Source organism: Vicia villosa, unplaced genomic scaffold (assembly GCF_029867415.1).
Source record: "Vicia villosa cultivar HV-30 ecotype Madison, WI unplaced genomic scaffold, Vvil1.0 ctg.000076F_1_1_3, whole genome shotgun sequence".
Taxonomy (NCBI): domain Eukaryota; kingdom Viridiplantae; phylum Streptophyta; class Magnoliopsida; order Fabales; family Fabaceae; genus Vicia; species Vicia villosa.
Window position 1 is genome coordinate 104,378 of NW_026705000.1, and position 22,593 is coordinate 126,970.

Consider the following 22,593-nt stretch of genomic DNA (forward strand, 5'->3'; position numbering starts at 1 on the left):
TAACTTGTCAACGACTCTCAGATCTATCATGGCATAATCAAAAACCAAAAGGAGATATATTAATCTCAATATTCAACCGATGTCATATAAAAAATGCATAAAAAGCACTCAAACTGATGGAGAAAGGTAAAAGAAGGTAAACAATGGTGAAAAAGGAGGAAACAAAAAATTTTCGTTTAAACATCCATTATTAGAAAAAACTTATACATACAAACAATTCCATAAAACAATTTCAAACCAAGTTCACAACTTTCCTCGTCAATCTCATAAATTAAATTATAAATCAAACATAATTTCAATAACAATTATCACATACAACAACAGAATTGATACCACTGTGACAATGAATATCTCAAATGCACCGCCGTTTCTTATTATCTATGTGGGTTTGATTTTGTTGTTCTTGATTCCAATTACCTTCGTTTCTATCACAAAGAATACAATTAACTTACCATCCAAAACATTGAACTCAAACCTTCCTTCAACTATGTCATCCAATCCAAACCTTCCTTCAACTATGTCATCCAATCCAAGTAGGTTAATGTAGTAAACAGAAATGTCAAGAAGGTTCGTTTTCTTAACAGAAGTTGATCCACAAAAAACCAATTTGTAAGAATGATTCATCGACTTAAAAGACAAATCATTGTTTGAAACTTTGAAATTCTGCATTATATAAGAACTTCCCGCTGCAAGTTCCGACTTTCCCGCTGCAAATTCTGACTTGAATTTCGAAACCAAATAAGTAGGTACAATCGCTTGAATAATATCAAGCTTTAAAAAATAGAAAGAATAATTATTTGCTAATCATAAGGCAGAAAATAATGTTTAGGATCCAGACAATAGAACTTGACAACAAAATACTACCTTCGAATCAACCAAAACCATCTCTATGTCTTCTTTCTTTGAAGAACTTGTTACAGGCCATATATGCTTACACCTAACTGCTATCTTCCACAAATTCTTTGACTCCTTGATGTCCTTCACATAATTGATTGGGCGAGCCATGGCAATGCTTAAAAGGCTGCAATAACACAAACATATTTCACTTGATTTGGCCAATTAAAATCGAAATAAAAAAAGAGACAGAACATATATGAAGTAAATTCGTACATATTGCAAAACAGATATGGAGAAGAATTGAGAACCTGAAAAAGATAAATTGAAGAATGGAATTCCATTGATTCAGTAGATATATAATCTAAGAAACTGTATAGAAATCTAGAAGGCCAAGAGTAAATGTATTTTTCTGTAGTGGAGGCTTTTGTGTTTTCAAAAACGTTAAACATACCGATCTAAATTATAGAATAACGAGTATTCAACATTAGCATTTAATAGGAGTTATTAGGGTTTTGTAATTTGTGTAAATAAATAACTAAAATAAAAATAAATATAAAATACTTATCAAAAAAATAAATATAAAATAACAACAAAAATTAAAAGAGCTGATCAATATGGTTGAGTTATTTTGTTAAAATCATTTGTACTCATGAAATTAGAAAAGTTTTAGTACTTTTAGCATAAGACTTTAAATGATACTACTCCGTCTGCTCTTATTTATAAGAAAAGATTTTCTTTTTAGATATATTAAATAAATAATGTATCTAGACAACCTACTATCTAAATATATTATTTATTTAATGTATTTAAAAAGAGGATATTTTCTTATAAATGACACTGGAGGTAGTATTTCCAAACACCTTTACTTTTATATATTAATAATAGATTTATTTTGAAGTAGCACGACAAGTTTATAAATATAATTGGTCAAAGTGGTTCAAGAATTTGAAGACGATGATTCCAAAGCAACAAATTAAATCACATCAAGGTTTAAAGGTTGAGAAAGTCTCTTTTGATAGCAATAGAGCTAGTGTCTAGTATGCTAATATCTTAGTTTGGAAACATATGTCACATGCAAGAGGAGAATTAACAAAACTTTCAATACACGTTTTGACATGTATAGACACAAGTGTCATGTTTCGAATGGTAATTTCTGTTGGGACTTTTCTGGTATCCTCCGCGGGCTTTGCTTGTTTAAGGTTCTTTTTGAGCTATTATTGTTTTTCAACTTTGAGTACTATTTTTAAATCCTATATAACCACTCTCTTTTATATATATAAATATATAAAAAAATTTAGGTACAATTATTTAGGTGTGCTTCTTACTATTTTCCAATAAAAACATGATAAATGTATAATTTCCACTTATATGTATGCAGATTTCTCCTATTTTTATTCACTAAATAATATTTAAATATATTTGTCATATTTTTATTAGAAAATATTAATAACCACACCTAAAGAATTATACTTAAGCTTTGTACTAAATATAATCATTTTAAAAAAAATCAGTAATATTTTTTAAAATAAATAATACAATAATTATAAACTAACTACAATATTAGGTGATTACAAAAATATCATTCACAAAAAAACGCACTACAAGAAAATTGTACAATAAATCATGGATTCAACATTTTTTTCTTCACTTTTTACACTTCATATCATCTTCTCTCTCTTCCACCTAATAATTCAATAATCATTCAACTTTTACTCACTATAAGATTTTGTTTAATAAAATTCAACATCCTTTTTGTTTTTGTGATTATATATTAATAACAATTGTCGATTGAAATTAAATTAAATTAATTTATTTTCTGATTTAATAACTTATTTGAATTTTATTTTTTTAATTTTATTTTTTAATTAATTTTTTCCTTGCAAGTAATAAAGACGAGATATAGGAATAGTCATTAGTAAAACAAATAAAATTAAAAAAAAATTAAAATGCAATACAATACACTAAAGTAGAATGTTTAGTGTTAAAAGGATTATTGTTGGGATTCATTTCACTAAAAAAAAATTGTAACTACAAACAAAAATTTATTAGAGGCTAAAAAGAAAAGCTGGAGAGAAAAAAGTCGATTTTTTTGTCCAAATCAAATGAATCAAGTCTCTATTTATAGACAAAAAAATAATAAATTTTTGTGAAAATAAAAATAAATAAATAATTTATTTATTATAAAATAATTGTCCCAAAAAATTATGATGAAATAAAAAACTAAATAATCAAAACAACTAATAAGATTTTGCAAAGTATATGATATGGTCCCCACTCATTTCTCATTCAACATGTTGAATATATTCAACACTAGGGTGGCAAAACGGGTCAGATTCGTCAGATCGATCTGTTTGACCCGCCATTTTGGTTGGACTGTGCTGAAGTTTTCGGCTCGGTACCTTAAGTTGGCCCGCCCCACCTAACTCTCTTAAAAAAGCGGGACTGGGCGGATTTTGCCCACAGGCTTTTTGTTAATATTTTTTTTACTTAAAATTAAAACAACTTTAACTATAAAAATAACATTTTTCTCTTAGGATTATGTTGATTGAATTATATTCTAAATTATTATACATACAAATTGAGTTATCTTCTAAATTATTATACATACAAATTGAATTATAATTGTAATGTTCTTTATATAACTTTCTAATATATGTGTTGATTAGAAAAACTTGAAATAAAAGAACAATTGTATAATATGCATAATTATTAAGTTCTCAATACATTAGCACACATGTTTTCTTTAGAAATAGATGTTGATTTTAAGAAAATGAAGGATTTGATTAGTATATACGTGTGACAAATTTAGGATTTAACTATTAAGAAATCGGTCAATATAAGAGTCTATATGATGTAAACAGCGAGAAAGTTAGATGTTAATATTTTATGCACTACTATTTTATGCATTGTGATGTATTATGCAATGTAATTGTTATCACTGTTTGTCTTGTGTAAATTCTTAATTGGGTACTTTTAATAGATGGTTTTTAAATAGGATTAGGTTGATATGTATTGTTTGTTTATTTATTTGTTTTGATACTTTTTTTATTGTGCTTGAGTTTATTTCTTTTTTTTGTTGTAATTCGTCTTTAAGACATGATGAAGTTCTATTGTGCGTTGTTAAAAAATATATTTTACCGACCTCTTTGGTAATAATTAAAAAATTTGTCAATTATGTAGTAAATCAAATTGCAAACTAAAAAAAAAACAAAAAAACAGACGGGCCAACCCGCTAACTCGTTAGTAAACGGTGTGGGCTTGACTTTTGAGCTCTGACGCCTTAGTTGGCCTGCTCTGCTCCGCCCCACCCCGCTTTTGGACGGGTTTAAACGGGACAGACCTAAATGGGCGGGACATCCGCTTTGCCAACCTTATTCGACACCAATTAATCCACATCATATTCAACATTTCATTCAACACATCGAAAATATTCAACTATTGAAAAAATTATTCAACACCCCATTATAAATGATCTTAGAGTGATAATTTATATATATATATATATATATATATATATATATATATATATATATATATATATATATATATATATATATATATATATATATATAGGAGACGACTCAAGTGAGAACAGTTGATTATTATGAGAAATGAGAACAATGAATCACGACCATTAAATTTTTATTTGTTGATTTTAATGGACTGGATTGGCTTCTGTTTCTATGATCCTTAATATTTATTTTAAATCAACGTAGAAAGAGATACCAATCCAGTTCATTAAAATCAACAAATCAATATTTATTTGTTGTCGTATCCTCAAAAATCTATACTAACGACCTTCTTTCTCCATCCTATTTAATTTCATATATCTATAAAAAATTATACTTAAAATAGCCTATAGCAATGATTATTATATCCGTTGGACAAAACTCTAATACAATATCATCTATATCCGTTGGACAAAACTCTAATACAATATCATCTATAGATAGATGTTTGAATAATGATTGACGCTGGTTTAATAGAGAGAAGGATACGGTTTAATTTTTCGCAACTGTGATCGAAAAAAGATTGAAACTATTTGATGATAGAACTGACTCTGAACCAGATTAAACGGTCCACTAAATTGGATAATATGGAGAAAAAACTCTAATACTATATCCAATTTCTTTTCTTTAGAATAGTATTTAAGGTTAAATAAGTTTTTGGTCCCTATAAATATTGCAATTTTTATTTTTAGTCCCTCCCTGTCTTTAGGCAACGGTTTTTATAAAAAAAATCGTTGACAAAACCAGCTAAAATCGTTGCCAAAATTCAGGAGAGACTAAAAATAAAACTGCAATATTTATAGGAACCAAAAATTTATTTAACCCTTGTATTTATTCATAACCATTAATTTGTTGTATCATGTTTTCTTTCGGTTTGAATATAAAAGCATGTAATTTATTATACATATAGTTGAGTATTCGTTGCTATAAGTTTTATCGATACCTTATTTTCCACCCACTTTTTTGTTTGTATAGGTGTTGTCAACATTTCTATATGTAATTTAAAATATTTTTATTATGTTAATATTTAGGATTAAACAAATATATTTATGTAACAAAATAAAATAACCCTCAAGACTTGTCACAAATTAATAATATTGATCTTTCCTAGACTGAAATATTCCAACAATGGATTGAGATCAACAAAATTACAGCTTAGAGATATGATGCGGGTAGTACGTGCAAAACACTTTGAAACCCAAGTCAACAAATGAATAAGGCAAAGAGTAATGTGTTTTGGATTTTTGAGAGTGTGTACCTTGATTTGACATCCATGGTCCTTTTTAAAGAGAACTCGTTAAGGTTTATAGACACCTATAACCTTATACATCAATCCTAGTTTTTTGAGTAGACATGTGTAAGTATTTAATTTGTTTTGTCATCTAACTATCTTGCTTTAATTTGTTACAAGGACTAATTAAGTTCTTTCTATGGCAGTTTTATGCATGTTTCATAAGTCCAAGAACCTTTTTCTTGACAACCCATGAAGATATTTTATCTTTTCACGTCATCATTGTGACATTTCTTTATTGTAAATATCTATTCTTTTGATCCATGGTCAAATTTTTTTCTTGGGGCCGCATTTGGGGCCGATATCTGGTAGGAGGAAGTAGTGTTTCTGGCCTATGAAGCATCATGATAATGTGTTGATTTCTTCATGTCTCGATCTAGGTAGGAACAATTGCCCACAAAAACTAGGCTTGATGGAATAAGTTATACGTTCTTGTGATGCTTTTACGAACATGGCTTATAAATGGCCTTTGCGAGCATTTAGTCACTTTTTAACATATCTTCTCCCTTAATGCTTTTTTTACTTTCATGCTTTTTTGTTAGATGATGATGTGATCTTTCACAATCTATCTCTTTAACTAGTCATCATGACTATATCTACGGTTAGTAAGGTGATGATTCATCCCTAGGTTTCTTTGAGTTTCACTGTGATCCAGGTGTGTATTGTATCCCTCGATAGTGTTGACAGAGTATGAACCCTATTGCTAGAGTTGGAGGTGACTTGGTACAGGCCTTTCCAGTTTGGCGCCATTTTTCCTTATGAAATGTTTTTGCGACCGACATCTTCTCTTCTCAAAAAAAGGCCCATTGGAATGAAATTTATGGGTAAAACTATCTTCAATCTTGTATATATTTGGGTGCAATATTTCGCTATACAACAACTTCATTTAAGACAATCCAATCTCTCTTATCATGTAAGAGATTTAGCTATTCACTGCGATCTTCTTCATCAACCTCTCGAGGCGTTCGATTGGAAATTATTCACCTAAGTTCCTCCATCTCGATTGCGATTATTGCTTCAAACACATAAGTAAGCCAAAATGAGGTCTCATTTGTAGTAGATTATGGGATTGTGCGACAAGCCCATAGGACATGTGAAAGTTCTTCTACCCATTTTCCCTTAGAATTGTCTAATCTTGTTAATTGTCCCTTCAATAAAACCCTATTTGTTGATCTGACTTGACCATATTTTTAGGGATTTTAACATAAATGGAGTGATGTGATATTTGTTAGTCGCCCATGAATTCTTTGAATCTTTTGTTTGTAAATTGTATACCATTTTCATTCACTATGGCTCGTGGGACTCCGAATATAATAAGTATGTTTCTTTTGAAGAAACGCATTTGTTGTGATCCGGGATTTTTGTCATTAGTTCTACTTCAATCCATTTTCTGAAGTAATCAATGGATATGATAAAAAAATTAAGTTGTCCCATTGCTAATGGAAAGGGACCCAAAATATCCATTTCTCACCACACAAAGGGCCATGGGGATTACAAGTTAATAAACTTTGTGTTGGATGACCTAACAACGAACACAATCCAAATGGTAGAAATATATAGCTCTTTAGTGGTGGCTTTTAATGTGAAGTCTTTAAATACTTAAGCTTTGAAGTTTTTCTTGGTTCATAAGAGATGTCAAATTCTTAGAGCTCTAATGTCCATTTTCTCATTCTTTCATTCACATCTTGCTTATGGAGTATTTATTTTATGGGATAATCAGACCTTACCACAATGGTATGAGGGAGAAAATAATGCCTCAGTTTCCTTGTCGTTGTTACAAACGTTAGGGAAATATTTTCTATCTTATGGTAACAAATTGATGGACCTATCAAAACCTTCCTAGTGAAATAAACAAGGAATTGCAAAGAGTCCTTTTTTGGATAGAATGGCTCCCACTGCTTTGAGGGAAACGTAGAAGTAAACAAAGAGAGGTTCTCCCTCCTTTGGTCAGACTAGAATATATGGTTATGACACTACTTCTTTAAGTTTTTAGAAAGAGAGGTCACATTTGGGATTCTGATAAAATGTTGCTTCTTTAATTAGGAGTTAATAAATGGTAATGTATGGTGTGCAAAATGGTAGATAAAGCGAAATAAAGAGATTGACATATCTTTTTATTCATTTTTTGGTCTTTGGAGACATCATGTTGACCACCGCTTGAAATTTCACATGATTTACCTTTATCCCTCTTTCAGTAATATAATACCCTAAGAACTTCTCAAATCTTACTATGAAGGTACATTTCCTTAGGTTTTAACGTATCATGTATTCCCTTACTTATGCAAATATGGATTTGAAATGAATCGTGTGCTCTTCTCTTTCATATTATTTGATAACATTGTCATCCATATAAACTTATAAGTATAAGAGTTCAACCTAATAGGGGGTGAATTAAAGTTGCCTGATTTATTTTTGATTTTGTGCTTAGGATCTTATCTTGTTATTTTATCGGAAGCAAGATATTGAATGTTATGTTTTTAGGATAATAAAATTCTGAATATAAAATGCATCAAAGTAAAGAACATAATGCAATTATACTATTTCCCCTTATCAACAAAGGGTACATCTAGATCCTTCACACCTTGAAGGATTTTTCACTATGTTAGATCTTTGTATAAGCCTCGCACCAAAACCTCTCTTACAATTTTCTAACATAAACATCAAACCTACGATAGAATTTAAATTAATCCAATTCAAATAACATTTTTCACAATCATCAAACACTATGATGATTCTGATAAAATTAGAAAGTACACCACTTTCTATTTACACAAACTTATCACCAGACACTTTGGTGATTAAGTCACAGTATACTTTGAACAATTTGAATAAGAATAATTCTTGAAGTAATTCCAAGCGGAAATTTGATCGTCTCTTTCTATATATTACAATTCAATCATACAGAACTTAAATGATCAGAAAGTTTGAATGAAACACTTTAAATAATACAAAAGGTATGCACAAAGTTTCATTGTTAAAAATTATATGAACACTTGAAATTGTTTGAATTGATGGGAAAAGTTTAAAATGAAATAGGTTATTTGAAAACTAATTTATTTTTCCTTAAATACATCCTAAGAAATCTCTAGTGATTGATGCAAAGGTTTGAGACATTTTCATGAAGGTTTGCAATAGTTTAGAGTGACAATGGTTCATGAAGAGATACAATTTTGCATTTTATATAGGACTTTTTAAGTCAATTAAACGAATACCGGATTTAAAAAGTGAAGAATAATTTTTAAATTCCAAACAATAACAAGTTTCTTAAATCGGTTAGCTAAACATGACTTAAAAAGTGCAACTGGCCTGGCTTAAAAAGTGCATATAGCTTTTAAAAATCAGCTTTTTGTGGCTTTGCTTCAAAGATTTTTATGTGTGATAATTTCAGAACTTTATAGATGAAGATGAGTATTAGTTTATGAGCATATAAAGTTTATATATAATGAATTGCAATTGAGTACCTTTGCTTCAAGATCGATTTTCTTTTCTTCCAAAATATCCATAAACTTGTGCATTTTTGAATTTTGATTCCAAACTTTTTCTTCTTTGATATTTCTTCTTTGATAAGCTTTTGTCTTCATCAAAACTAAATCAATATAGTTGATGAACATCTTCTTCACAAAACTTTCAGCATGTCTCCTGTCTGATTCCTGAAAACTTAATTCATCAATTGTTGGGTATGTCGCCCCAACATTTTGAGACCAAAGGGCGTAACTTTGTAACAAAAATTTCCTTCTTCAGTCATGAAATCCATTTTTTCATGATAAGGGGATTTGTTGGAATCTTAGTGTATTTGGAATATGTGCCCATAAATAATAAAAACTTGAACCCTTATGAGCTGTCAAAAAACTTATCGATGTTGGGGAACAAGTAAGAATATTTTGGGCATGCCTTTTACATATCAGAGTAATCAACGCACATGCTCCATTTCTCATTATATTTCTTTACCAATACTACATTAGAGAGCCATGTTATGTATCTTATCTCGTTTCTAAATTTGACCTTTCAGAGATTGTCTAGAGCCAATTTTTATGGTTTCGGCCATCTCAGGTGATTACTTCAATCAGCGAGCCACGTGAGGGACATGATCTCTGAGGGGTAAGGTATGTCACGCTACATCATGGCTAAGACCTACCATTTCTGTTGTTGACCATGCAGACAAATCGTAGTTCTTTTGTAAGTATTTAGTCTGTGCCTCACACCTAGGCTCAGGAAAATTGGCCCTTGTCTTAATGATCTTTGTCGAATCTCCCCTTATGTAAATGGTGGTGAAGTCCCTCTTTGGATTGGGTCTTTCCACACTTTTCATGGATTTTGGCAATGCCTTGTTGTCCTTTTCTTGCGGTTCTTCTAGGATCGACTCTTCTAGCTTCAAACCCAACTCTAATTCTCCTTCAATTTTTTCCCCGGGTCTTGGGACTCTTCTGGGTTTGCCTACTTTGTAAGGAGGACTTAAAAAAAATCTAAGATGAAGCAAACTTAGCTTCTAACACTATGATTTGGTCCTTCATAGTGTTGAATTTAATCTCAAGGTAAAAAATCAAAGAAATAATCCCTATGGTAGCTAATGATGGATACTTAAGTGTCATAGGAAGTTCCACGTACCCCAAGGATTGTGTGAACGTCCTATTGAAGCCTTGTAAGTTATCTTCATGATAGGTTTGTATGAGTATTACAAACATAGTTCCTAGTAGGCATCAATGTGCATGATGTCATATGAACTTCCTTGATCCACTAATATGCATCGAATGTTTCAATTTCTCATTGTTATTTTGAGAATCATAGGTATTTGGTGATTTGAGACATCGTTGACTAGATCTTTATCATATAAAGAAACTAGGAGACTTTCTTAGCGTGAACGGCTTTGAAGAATGTCTTTTGTAGGGAAAGTAAGTTACAACTCTCACTAAAAGGTGTGTGATCAACGATAAAACTTCGAAAAGAGGGTGATCAATCCTCGCTTTGTTCTTATGCAGACCTACATTCTCGGTAATAAGACATCCATTGGATTTAAGGTAGCTCGGACCTTTTTCTTTGTTGGAAAGCATCATTTGGCCATGAAAAGAAAAGAGAATGTCATACGTGCATAATAATTCCCACGGACAATCCAAATGATCCTTCATGGGTCAAAATATCTCAACTTTGGTTCAAATATCTCAACTGTTGGTTGTGATCTACGAGATGACGAGGCGAGATACTGTTTTGTCTTTGAGGTTTCTTTTCCAATTTGGAGATATGATGGGGGTGAAACTTGCAAAACACTCTATACATTAATTTGACACTAATGTTCCTTTTTTTATGGACCTCATTAAGGTTTTTAGAGACCTATAACCTTGTACATCAATCATGGTCGTCTAAGTAGACATGTTCTAGTATTTAATTCATTATGTTATTTAACAGTCTTAATTTAGTGTCCTATTAGGATTAAGTGCTTTATAGGGCATTTGTTCATGAGGTCCAAGAACATTCTTCTTGGCAACCAATGAAGATATTTTCTCTTCTAATGTCATCATTGTGACATTTCTTTATCGTAAATATATATTCTTTCGATCAATGGTCATATTGGGCCTATTCTTTTTGGGCCATGTTTGAGGCCAAGATATGGTATGAGCAACAATACTTTTGGCCTATGTTAATCATCATCATAATAGAATGATATCTTTTTATCTCGATCCAGGTGAGAACAAATATTAAACTAAAGGAAATTTTTTTATGGACCCCCAACCTTCTTGGACACCCACGGCGAAAATACCAAAATGTCTCTATATTTCGGAAATGCATCTCTGAAATCACTTTTTTTCTGAAAAAAGTTGATTTCGAAAATGAACTTTCGAAAACACAAAAAAATGTGTTTTCAGAGATGCATTTCCGAAATCACCTTTTTTTTTGGAGAGGGTGTATCTTCGGAGATGCATATCCGAAATATTCTAATTTTTGGTCTTGGAATGTTTCGGATATACGTATCTGAAAAAATTGAATAATTATTAAAAAATTAAAATCAAGGTGAATCAATACAATTAATAGTATAATTAATTGTATTAATTAAAATATATTATTAAATATATATCATTATAATTAAGATATAATAATAATATTAGTCTAATAAATATTTAAATTAACACCTTATTTACTATTTATTTTTTTATAATACATACAAAATTATTTGAAAAATTAATGTAATTCGAAATTTATATTAAAATAAGAATAAAGTGGTAAAAAAATTTGCTCTTACTTGATCTCTTTTATTTTAAATTTTTGTTGAATAATTATTAATATATTTATTTTTTATATAAATATAGTTATATTGTATTAGTTATGATTTTAGTAATAATTAATATGAAATTTATCAAAAAAATAATTAAATTTTTATGAAGTTTTTTATTTTTAATTTATAATTGGAATTAGAAAAGAAATATCAACCGTATAATTATCATTATTACTATTCATAACTTATAGATTATATCAATTTTATGATATCTGAATTAATCAATATCCCAGAATTTTTAATTTTTTTGAGATTTTGATTAATTCGGATATGCATATCCGAAAAAACCTCTGTATTTTCGGAGAAGCGTCTTCGAATTAACCAAAATCTCAATTTTTTCGGAGATCCATCTCCGAAGGGTATTTTTGGATTTCCAGCAGGGATTTTCACCGCTGGGGTCCGTAAAGAAATTCTTAAACTAAAAATATAATCAAGGCGGAGATCTTTAACCCAATCACCCATTTAGTTTTGAGAAATGATATTCATACATCCAAATTTTACACTAATACTTACATCAAATACTATTCATCGTATGTATATGGTGAATACTTACACCTCACACACCATAAGCAAACTTAAATGCACGAAGGCGATAATGAAAACGATAATATCAAAGATATATTGAAGATGAGACACTCAAATATCAAAAAATCTCCAATCCCTACCCTAAAACCCAAAAACATATTTAACCATATGCTTTCCTAACTTAAGCACTTATAAGCAGGGCCGGCCCTGGGTCAGGGCAAGCAGGCCCACAGCCCAGGGCCTCAAAAAAGTTGGGGCCTCAATTTGAGGGGTGTTGTTAAGAATTTATATACTGGAATAATAAATATATATATATATATATATATATATATATATATATATATGTTTTTCAAATTATAAAAAGTTTGTATTATATAGTGTAGCGGCTCAGACCTTGCTTTGTTGATGCACTGTTCTCGGTTCAACTCCTGTTGCTTCTAAATTTTTGAAATATTAGATTTTTTTACAAAGAACACTCACTCAATAACTATAATTAAATTTTAAAATAACTATAATGAATTTCTAATAAAAAATTTGTGACAACTAACATATCTTAAATTTTAATTTTAAAATAATTTGAATATAATTAATTAAAATTTATAATAAGATTTAAAATCAAAATTTATTCTTATAACTCTTATAATTTTATTTTAATTTATTTTAGTATAAATTTTAAAAAATATTTATATATATTATAGTTAAATATTTAAAAATTTGTTTTACAGTTAACTCATTTATTATCAAATTCATTATTACTTGTGCTTTGATTTATTTTTTTATCATAGAAATAAATTTCTTACCACTCAGATAAACCTGCGTTTTAGTGACGTGATATAGTTTATGCCTACTCCTACATTTTCTAGCCATATTATTTGGTTTTCCGCAATTAAATAAAGAGAAAACGTCACTTTCTTTTCTTTGAGATGGTGAATGTTGTCTAGAAATTGAATTAATTAAGGCATTTAAAATATTCTCATTCTTAATTCAGTAAATCATATTTCGATTTTGAATTCTTTAATGATTTACAAATGACTACTTATTAGTATTGAATTTTTTTTTATTGTTAGAAACAACTAAGACTTCATATTTTTTATCGTGTCTTAGAGATTCTTCTTCATTTTAGAGGCAAGTAAAACGTTTGTTTTTTTATCAGGGCCCCATTTATTTATTTGCCACGGGCCTCTAAAAAGTCGGGATCGACCCTGCTTATAAGCCTATCCAATACCGAAAAGAAAAGGAGTTGGGATTATTTGCTCAAGTCTATTTTGAATATTAATTTGGTTTTTCAAACACAACCAAAAGCACACATCGGAACCCAAGCACACCAATAAACTCCAAGCAGCTTTATCCACGTGCATAATTTGTTTACATCCCCCAATTTAATACAAAGCACTACAAGAAAATTTGTCATTACCCTATACTAGAAGTCCTCTGTAAGTGGAAAAATCCGGGGATAAATGTTTATTACCGAGGGCCTGCTGACTGACGACTACGTAAATCACTCCTTAATAAACACTACCTACAAAAAAAAAAAATAACACACAGTATTACCCTCGAATAAACACTGAATAATTTATGGTTAAGTATTAGTTATATAATAAATTATTAGTCTTATATAACCCTCAAATAAATCGTCGGTAATAACACTCAGGGCCAAGTCTTCAGTAAAATTTTGGTTTTTGAGAAAAATTTCCTGATGGTTAAGCCATATGTAATATACTATATTTTTGGGACAATAAATCACCGTTACCTTACCGGTGTATTATAAATAAGTAATGCTATTCTATACCCAACACTTACACTAATATTTACACCAAATACTGTTTACCGTATTTATACAGTGAATAGTATTTTTTAAAATAAAATAATAATATTTATAAAAAAAAAATTATTTTTAAAATTACGGACGACATTGTTCATGTACGGACGTGCATTAACCAATTTCATTACTGCATTAACCAAATTTTTACACTGCATTAATCAAGTTTGATGACTGCTAAAAATTACTTTTAATACCTGGATGTTGCATTGACCAATTTCATTACTGCATTAACCAAATTATTAACCAAGTTTGGTGACTGCTAAAAATTATTTTTAATATTTGGATGTTGCATTAACCAACTTCATTACTGCATTAACCAAGTTTTTACACTGCATTAACCAAATTGGGTAATGCTATTCTTACACCGGTGTACTCACGAACAGTATTTTACAGTAGTCAATAAATTTGGTCAATGCAGTGTAAAAACTTGGTTAATCGAGTAATGAAATTGGTTAATGCAATATCCAGGTATTAAAAATAGTTTTTAACAGTCATCAAAATTGGTTAATGCGGTGTACCAAAATTGGTTAAATTTGGTGTCAACAAAACATATTCAAAATCTATAATCTTGGTTTGATATGATTTCCAAGCAAAAATTAATAAATTTAGTTGGTCTCCACCGATAATGTAAAAAATTTATATTACTAGTTAATTTTAATCATTAAATTTTTTTATGAAATTTAGCTTTTATTTTTATTATTTATAAATTAACATGTATAAATGATTGTGATGCACACATATAAAAAATTGCATAGCAATTTATCTCAATATTTTTCTTGACAGTAAATAACAAACTTCAATAGATTAAACAGAAGGAGTACAAATAAAGTGAAAAAGGGTTTTTCTCATCCATAAACTAAAATCAAGATTAATAGCTAAGTCTACCAAGATTTAGACAACAATAAGCTTTGAGAAAAAAGAATTCTATGAAGTATTACCAATCCAATTCCTTAATCCAATCAACCAAACAAAAATCTTCCACAAAAGATAAATGAGTTTGAGAACCACAATCTTTAAATCTATCCTGTTACATATCATATTTTTGGCTTTATCACGCATAATTCGATTATACGGGTTCACAAGATTGAAAAAACTCAACATCTCTAAAAGGAGCATTTGTTGAAAGGAAGAGAGAATCTAATTTGCAAAATCCACACTAAGATTTTTACTCAAGAACACATTACCTTCATCCAAACTTCTTTGAAGTCTTTCATAAAACACCTTGAAGACACACTTACAATAAGCTAAACAAAAGAAAAACACACACATCTGACCCAAACATAAAACCAGAAAAACAATAACAACTACCCAAACACAAATTCTCAACAGTCTTGAAACTTCTAGTGGTGGAGGTTCTGGTGGGGATCTTTTTCCATGTTAGCTGTCCTAAAACGTTGGCCCATTGACTGGTGAGGACGAATTCGGATTTGCGACTGCGAGCACTCGACAGTTGTTGGCGGAGAGTTGAGAAAATATGATAGGGGTTGAAGGTAGGATTTGGCAAGAACCCAATAAGAATGGATGGTTCAAAAGGATGGAAATGAGAGATTAGAGAAGGAAGACCCACAACAAAGGGAGAGAAAACCCCACTAGAGAGGATGGAGCCTCCATGTTGGAGGAGAGAATCTCCAATAACAGAGGAAAAACAGCGCTCCTAAAACATTATATATAACGTAAATATTGTATAGCAATATAGCATGTTATAGGAAAATTAAAGACGTTAGATTGAATGATTTAACTAACTTGCAAATACTCCTAAGAGAGTCAAAATTAAATTTTTCCGTAGTTAGGATATTCCTTACACTTATGTAATCAAGGTTTAATAAACTTTAGATTCAATTATAGGGAATCTTTATAAAAATCAGTATTATAATTTAGCATGTTCAAGTCAAATCCCTATCCTACTATAACAAGTGATATGCATATATATACACATCATCATATATAGATATTATAATTATAATCTAATAAATTTCATAGTGAGCTAGAGACATAAGTCTACCTAATTGGCTAACGTTATAATAACATCAGACGAGCCATAATTAAAAGTGCTGGTTACGATTTTTTTTTTATTAATAATGTTTTTATTCCGTATAATAAAAGTGCCTAACTAATACATTATGCACGATAATGAGTACACACATAATTCACAACGACGCAGTACAACATAGAGATGCAGTGAAGCAAGGTATATACTGCATATTATTTATTTAATTATATTATAGTTTTATTTATACATATAATGTTCCTACTGCGTGCTGGAGAAAAGGCATTCAACAGTTTTTATAAGTGCACCAGCAGCGAAAATCATCCCTGCACCTGCCACTAACTACCTTCTCTTTGTTTTTGCAATGATCGTCACAGCTTCCATTTGTGAAGCATGGTCCCTTGTATTTGGCGGACAAATTCTCACAAGTTTTTGCCTCAATCACTGCAATTTCTTCTGCATCAAGATACCAATACAATAAATATTAATTATAAGGTAATTATGAATTTATGAATACTGAACTAAACTAAGGAATGATGATAACTTACGTGCAACAAAGAGAACGAGGAAGAGGAAGGACAAGGCAGCTACTGCTTTCTTCTCCATGGCTCAAATGGTGATGATGGATATAAACTTAATATAACTCAATTCACTTAACGTGTTATGTGTGTTTCTGATATATGTGATGAACGTAGGACAAGTATATATATATATAGACCCATGGGGCTTGACTGGTAAGAGACATCACAATAAATAAATAAAGGTGCCAACTTTATTAACTAAGAATTAGGTAACTTTATCCATCTAACTTGACTAATATATATATAGGTTTAATACTATGCCACTTAATATATCACTAAGAAGATATTAGTTTTAATAAATATAAATCGGATAGTCAGAGGGATTACGCTGCAAAATTCTTCCTCAATAAATTTAACATTGTTGCGTATAGTAGGATATTATTAATTTTAAATTCATTTTAATTTCATCTAATTGATTTTAGATAATTTTATTTGGGTCTTGTTAACCAGTGTCCTTAGGACAGTCTTTAAACATACTAAATTAAGAAAATATTTTTTATAAAAGTCAATGTTTCAATTTTCAATGTACTTTCAATGATTGAATACACGCATTTTCAAAATAATTTACTATTTTAATCACTTAAAAAGTATCACAAGGACATTGGTTAACATTTTCTATTTTATTTTAATTGTCATAATTTTTTTAAAACAATTAGTAAAATATCAGTCTGTGGACTCTGGACGCACGGATATTAGTTTGGTACGGACCTTTGTACACAAATTGAATAAATAGTAAAGGAAATTGTATCATAAATTGTTATTTATATATGAAAACAAAAAAGTCAGAGACGGTGAATATATATATATATATATATATATATATATATATATATATATATATATATATATATATATATATATATATATATATATATGGACGTATCAAATGAGAACTTTGGCTATAATGAGAAATGAGAATCTATAATAATAACCATTGGATTTGAATTAAGGTTTTTTCTTTACCCACCTCCCTATGGGGGTCACCCCCAGCGAAAACCCTACTTTACCCTGCTTCAGAAATGCATTTCCGAAATATTTTTTTTCTAAATGTGCACTTCCGAAAAAATCCCAAAAATTGGAATTTTGATTAATTCGGAGATGCATCTCCGAAAAAACAAAAAAAAATTAAAAATCCCAAAAATTAAAAATTTTGGGATATTAATTAATTCACATATCATAAATTTGATATAATTTATGAGTAATGAATAATAATAATTATATATTTTGATATAATTTATGAGTTATGAATAATTATTATTATATATTTCTGTTCTGATTCATATTTTAAAATTTAAAATAATTTTAATTAAAATAATTTCATCTACAAAATGAGTTATAATTTTTTATTTATATATTTATAATAATTATTATATATTTATATATTTACAAAAAAATTTAAAAAAATGAGTGTTTTAATTTATATATTTATATATTTATATATTTATATAATAATTATTATTATTATATATTTATAAAAATTATTATATATTTATATATTTATATAATAATTATTATATATTAATTATAAATATATTTATATATTTATATAATAATTATAAAAATTTAAAAAAAAAGAGTTTTTTAATTTATAATAATTATTATATATTTATATATTTATATAATAATTATTATATATTTATATATTATATATTTATATATTTCACTTACAAAATTAATAAGTATTATTATATATTTATATATTTCTATTCTGATTCATAATTAAAAATGAGTTATAATTTTTTATTTAGTTTAAAAAAATTAAAAAAAGATTTTGTCTTAATTTTATTTAATGAATAAATTTTATATTTAATTATATATAATTCAAAATTTACTTATGAAATTAAAATGTTTTTGATTTATATAAGTTAGTAAAATAATTTTTAACTTTAAAATTGTTTAGGAAATTTTGATTCACCTTGATTTTATTGATTCACCTTGATTTTATACCTATTAATTGTATTGATTCACCTTGATTTTAATTTTTTAATAATTATTAAATTTTTTCGGAAGTGTATATCCGAAACATTCCAAGACCAATTTGGTCTTGGAATATTTCGGATATGCATCTCCGAAGACACTCCTCTCCCAAAAAGGGGTGTTTTCGGAAATGCATCTCCGAAAACCCAAAAAGGGGTGTTTTCGGAAATGCATCTCCGAAAACACTTTTTTTCGTGCATTTCCGAAATAAGACAAATTTTGAAAAAAAAAGCATTTCAGAAATGCATTTCCGAAGTTAGGGGTATTTTGGGTTTTTCACCGGAGGTGACCAAGAAAGTAGGGAGGTGGGTAAAGAAATTTCCTTGAATTAATAGCTCAGATTTATCTCATATCTTAAATACATATTACAAAATATCTTATTCACTTAAATATTAATTAAATATTTTTAAATATAAGATAAATCCGAGCCATTTATTGAAATCCAATGGTTATTATTATAAGTTCTCATTTCTCATTATATTATAAAACTTAAACATTATTGTGATAATTATATATCAATGAAACATACTCATTACAATTGTGCACCATAAAATTAATAGTACTATAGTAGATGAGAAAAATTTCAAAAGATGACAAAAATTCAAACTCAATAAAAGTAAAAATTAAAATACATCAACAAAGTTGATGTTTTAGATCATTAAGATGATTCTTGCATTTAAAAACTTCGGTGGATCTTATTAAAGATCAGTTATGGTCGTTAAGTTTTAGTCATGGTAGTTATGGAAGGTAACTAACTTAAAGTTAGAAGTGTGTAACTGCCTTGAGTGTGAACTCTTGTATATAAAGTGAAAGCACTAACGTCACTATGGTATGATGAATTCAATATATTAAAGCAAGAAGATATTGCTCTCTCATTTTTTTTTCTCTTTAGCATTATGCATGCATATTAATCAAACATGGTATGATACGGCTAAGGGGTCTTGTTCTTCCGTTGCATCATCATCTTCTTCATCCTCAAGCGCAGAATCCAGCTTCAAAGAAGCTATTCTCATCATCAATTTCTTCATTGGGTGTTGAAAGTTCAAGCTTCAAAGAAGCTGTTAGTACAAGTGATTGACTCATTTTTATAGACAACATATTATGCATGATGTCGTGACATTACGTGGAGATATTTGGTTTTTATGCACTCAAAATAGGAGGCAATGATGTGGAGTAAGACGTCTCGCACATCGTGGAACATTCTACCTCAAAAGCCAGCAAAGTTGTAACAAAACCACGTGCATGATTTTTTTCCATATTTATCTGTGATTCTATGCGCTTTTTAGACGTTTTCTTCAGTAGCAAGTTTTCTGAAACCGTAATCACAAACTTTATAGAAGACTCGGACCTTGAGAGATATTGCAAGGCATTTTATAGTTGTTAAGTCTTTGTGTTTTTCGTGTGTTTAACTTGTGAAACTCTATCCAATTAAATCATTCATATACAACGGAATGGAGTTTGGTTTGTTGAGTTGTAATAGTTTCATCATTCCAACTTTTTTTAATCGTTCCAACACTAGGAATACTTGTTGAGGGAAAGTTAGACACATCTCTTATTTAGGGGGAGTCGTAAATAGAAATTCACTGATAGTATTAAAAAAAGCATTGAACTAGAAGAGCTCCTCTAAGACCAATTTGTACTTTTACTATTAAGAGTTGATTTCCTTTCTTAGGTTAACGCACTCTATACGTAGGTGACATTGCACCGAACTTAGTTACAAATTCTTCTGTCCTATTTACTTTATCTGCATCTTAATTGTGATTGTGATAATTTTGTCAAACACATTGTCTGGCATATTGTGTTAGTTATGTTGAAATGGACATCAGTAAAGAAGAAGGACCGGTTAACCGACCACCTCTTCTAGATTGAAAAATTATGAATATTGGAAAACTCGCATGATTTCTTTCATCAAATCCATGGTTAACAAAACATGGAAGGAAGTCATGAAAGGATGGACACATCCAAGGGTTACTGCTCAAGATGGTACTCAATCCCTAAAGCCAGAAGTAGAATGGTCCAAAAAGAAATATGATGAATCTCATGGAAATTCTCGTGCTCTCAACGCCATATTCAATGGAGCTGACGAAAATGTGTTTCACCTCATTAACACATGTACTAAAGCCAAAGAAGCTTGGGAGATTCTCAAAATTGCGCTTGAAGGTACCTCAAAAGTTTGCATTTCAAGACTTCAACTTCTCGCCACAAAGTTTGAGAACCTGATAATGAAATAAGATCTCATAGCTAACATCTCATTTCAATTGATGAAAAAATGTTTGAAGAAAAACTATCCAGAAAAATACTCAGATCCCTTCCAAAGATGTTTAACATGAACTAGTCAGAGACCCGTGCTGTCGCCCGGGTGCTTTATTTGTGGTGTAATATTTTTTGAACGATACGAAAAAACGTGAAGTAAAAAAGTTTGAAAATATTGCATATATAAAATGGAAATTAACCATTTAAAACAAATGTAGTAATTTAGAATCTTCAAATAATAATCATGAAAAAAATAACAAATATTTGTGAATGTGATAACATATGAATGAGTCTTAATGTCATAACACTTAGATAATATCAAATACAAATATAAAATTTTAGATATAAATGCAAAATTTGAAATTATTTACTTTTATTAAAATGAACAGTAATTATATAGATTTAATTATATTAAATAATCATACATAAAGAAGAAGAATATAATTATGAGATGGAGAAAAATTTGTAAGTATCAGATATGCCTAAGAGGGGGGGTGAATTAGGTACTTTATAATTTTTTCGGTTTTATGGTGTAAAGGTGATTATTTTCTGGTTTATGGTGATGTTACTAAAATATGTAAAGTGCAGAAAAATACATGACACAAGGATATATCCTGGTTCCCCTCACAAACCGAGAGTACTCCAGTCCCCTTACGCAGTAAGAGATTTCAATATAGTTGGTATCTTGTACAAGCCTAACCAAACACCAAAAACAATCCTCTTGGACCAAGAACAATCCTCTTGGATTTTTCACTAAGACCACTTATGAGAACAATCCTCTCAAAGTGTCTAACTTGTTTCCAACAATCCTGGATAACAAGAATACAACAAGTATTTGATTTTGTATAAGAGTTTGAATAGTAGAACAATGTATCAATCACTTGATTGATCTTCTCTTTCAAGCAATTATCAATGATAGTATAGTGCTCAATGTTTATGATCAATGATATGAATTTTTCTGGACATGTATGGAACACTAATGTAGAAAAAATATCAATGTGAAAGTTTGAATTTCAAAGAACACTTGGTGTAAAATTTGAGAGAATAAATGTGTATAATTGCAAAATGAAAGAGGTGAATATGATATCTGAAAGTGAGAGTATATATAATGTCTTAACACCCTTAGGAAAGGATAAGATTATGTGAAAAGATGCAATGTTTGAATGAAATAAAATCTGACTCGTATGCACTGAAAAAGAATGAAGAAATGCTACTGTTTCAGCCGTAACGGGTTACGAGAATGGCCGTAACCGGTTACGCTGTACCGTTATAAAAAGAAAATTTGAAAAAGCGTTTTCGTAACCGGTTACACCAAGAACCGTAACCGGTTACGCTGGAAAGAAAAAAAAACCAGTAGCAAAAGGAAGTCTGGCTGCGTGACCGTAACCGGTTACGCCTATAACCGTAACAGGTTACACTAAAAGAAGATACAAAAAATTGTTTCTTAAGACTTCTAAAATGTCAAGATTTTTTAGAGAAAGGACATAGTGACTTTATGCAATAATGTATGTATTTTGAGCACTATTTTATCAAGATAATAATATGT

At 29.4% G+C, this 22,593-nt stretch overlaps 1 protein-coding gene across 1 annotated transcript; it reads right to left on the reverse strand.

Moving 5' to 3' along the window:
- Positions 1-16,303: 16,303 nt before the first annotated feature.
- On the reverse strand, positions 16,304-16,906 carry LOC131623636 (defensin Lc-def-like). Its single transcript, XM_058894641.1, has 2 exons — positions 16,785-16,906; positions 16,304-16,692 (listed from the first exon to the last, which is right to left on the reverse strand). Exons 1-2 carry the CDS (start codon positions 16,840-16,842, stop codon positions 16,523-16,525), a joined length of 228 nt encoding a protein of 75 aa, XP_058750624.1. The 5' UTR covers positions 16,843-16,906; the 3' UTR covers positions 16,304-16,522.
- Between the last annotated feature and the right edge of the window lie 5,687 nt (positions 16,907-22,593).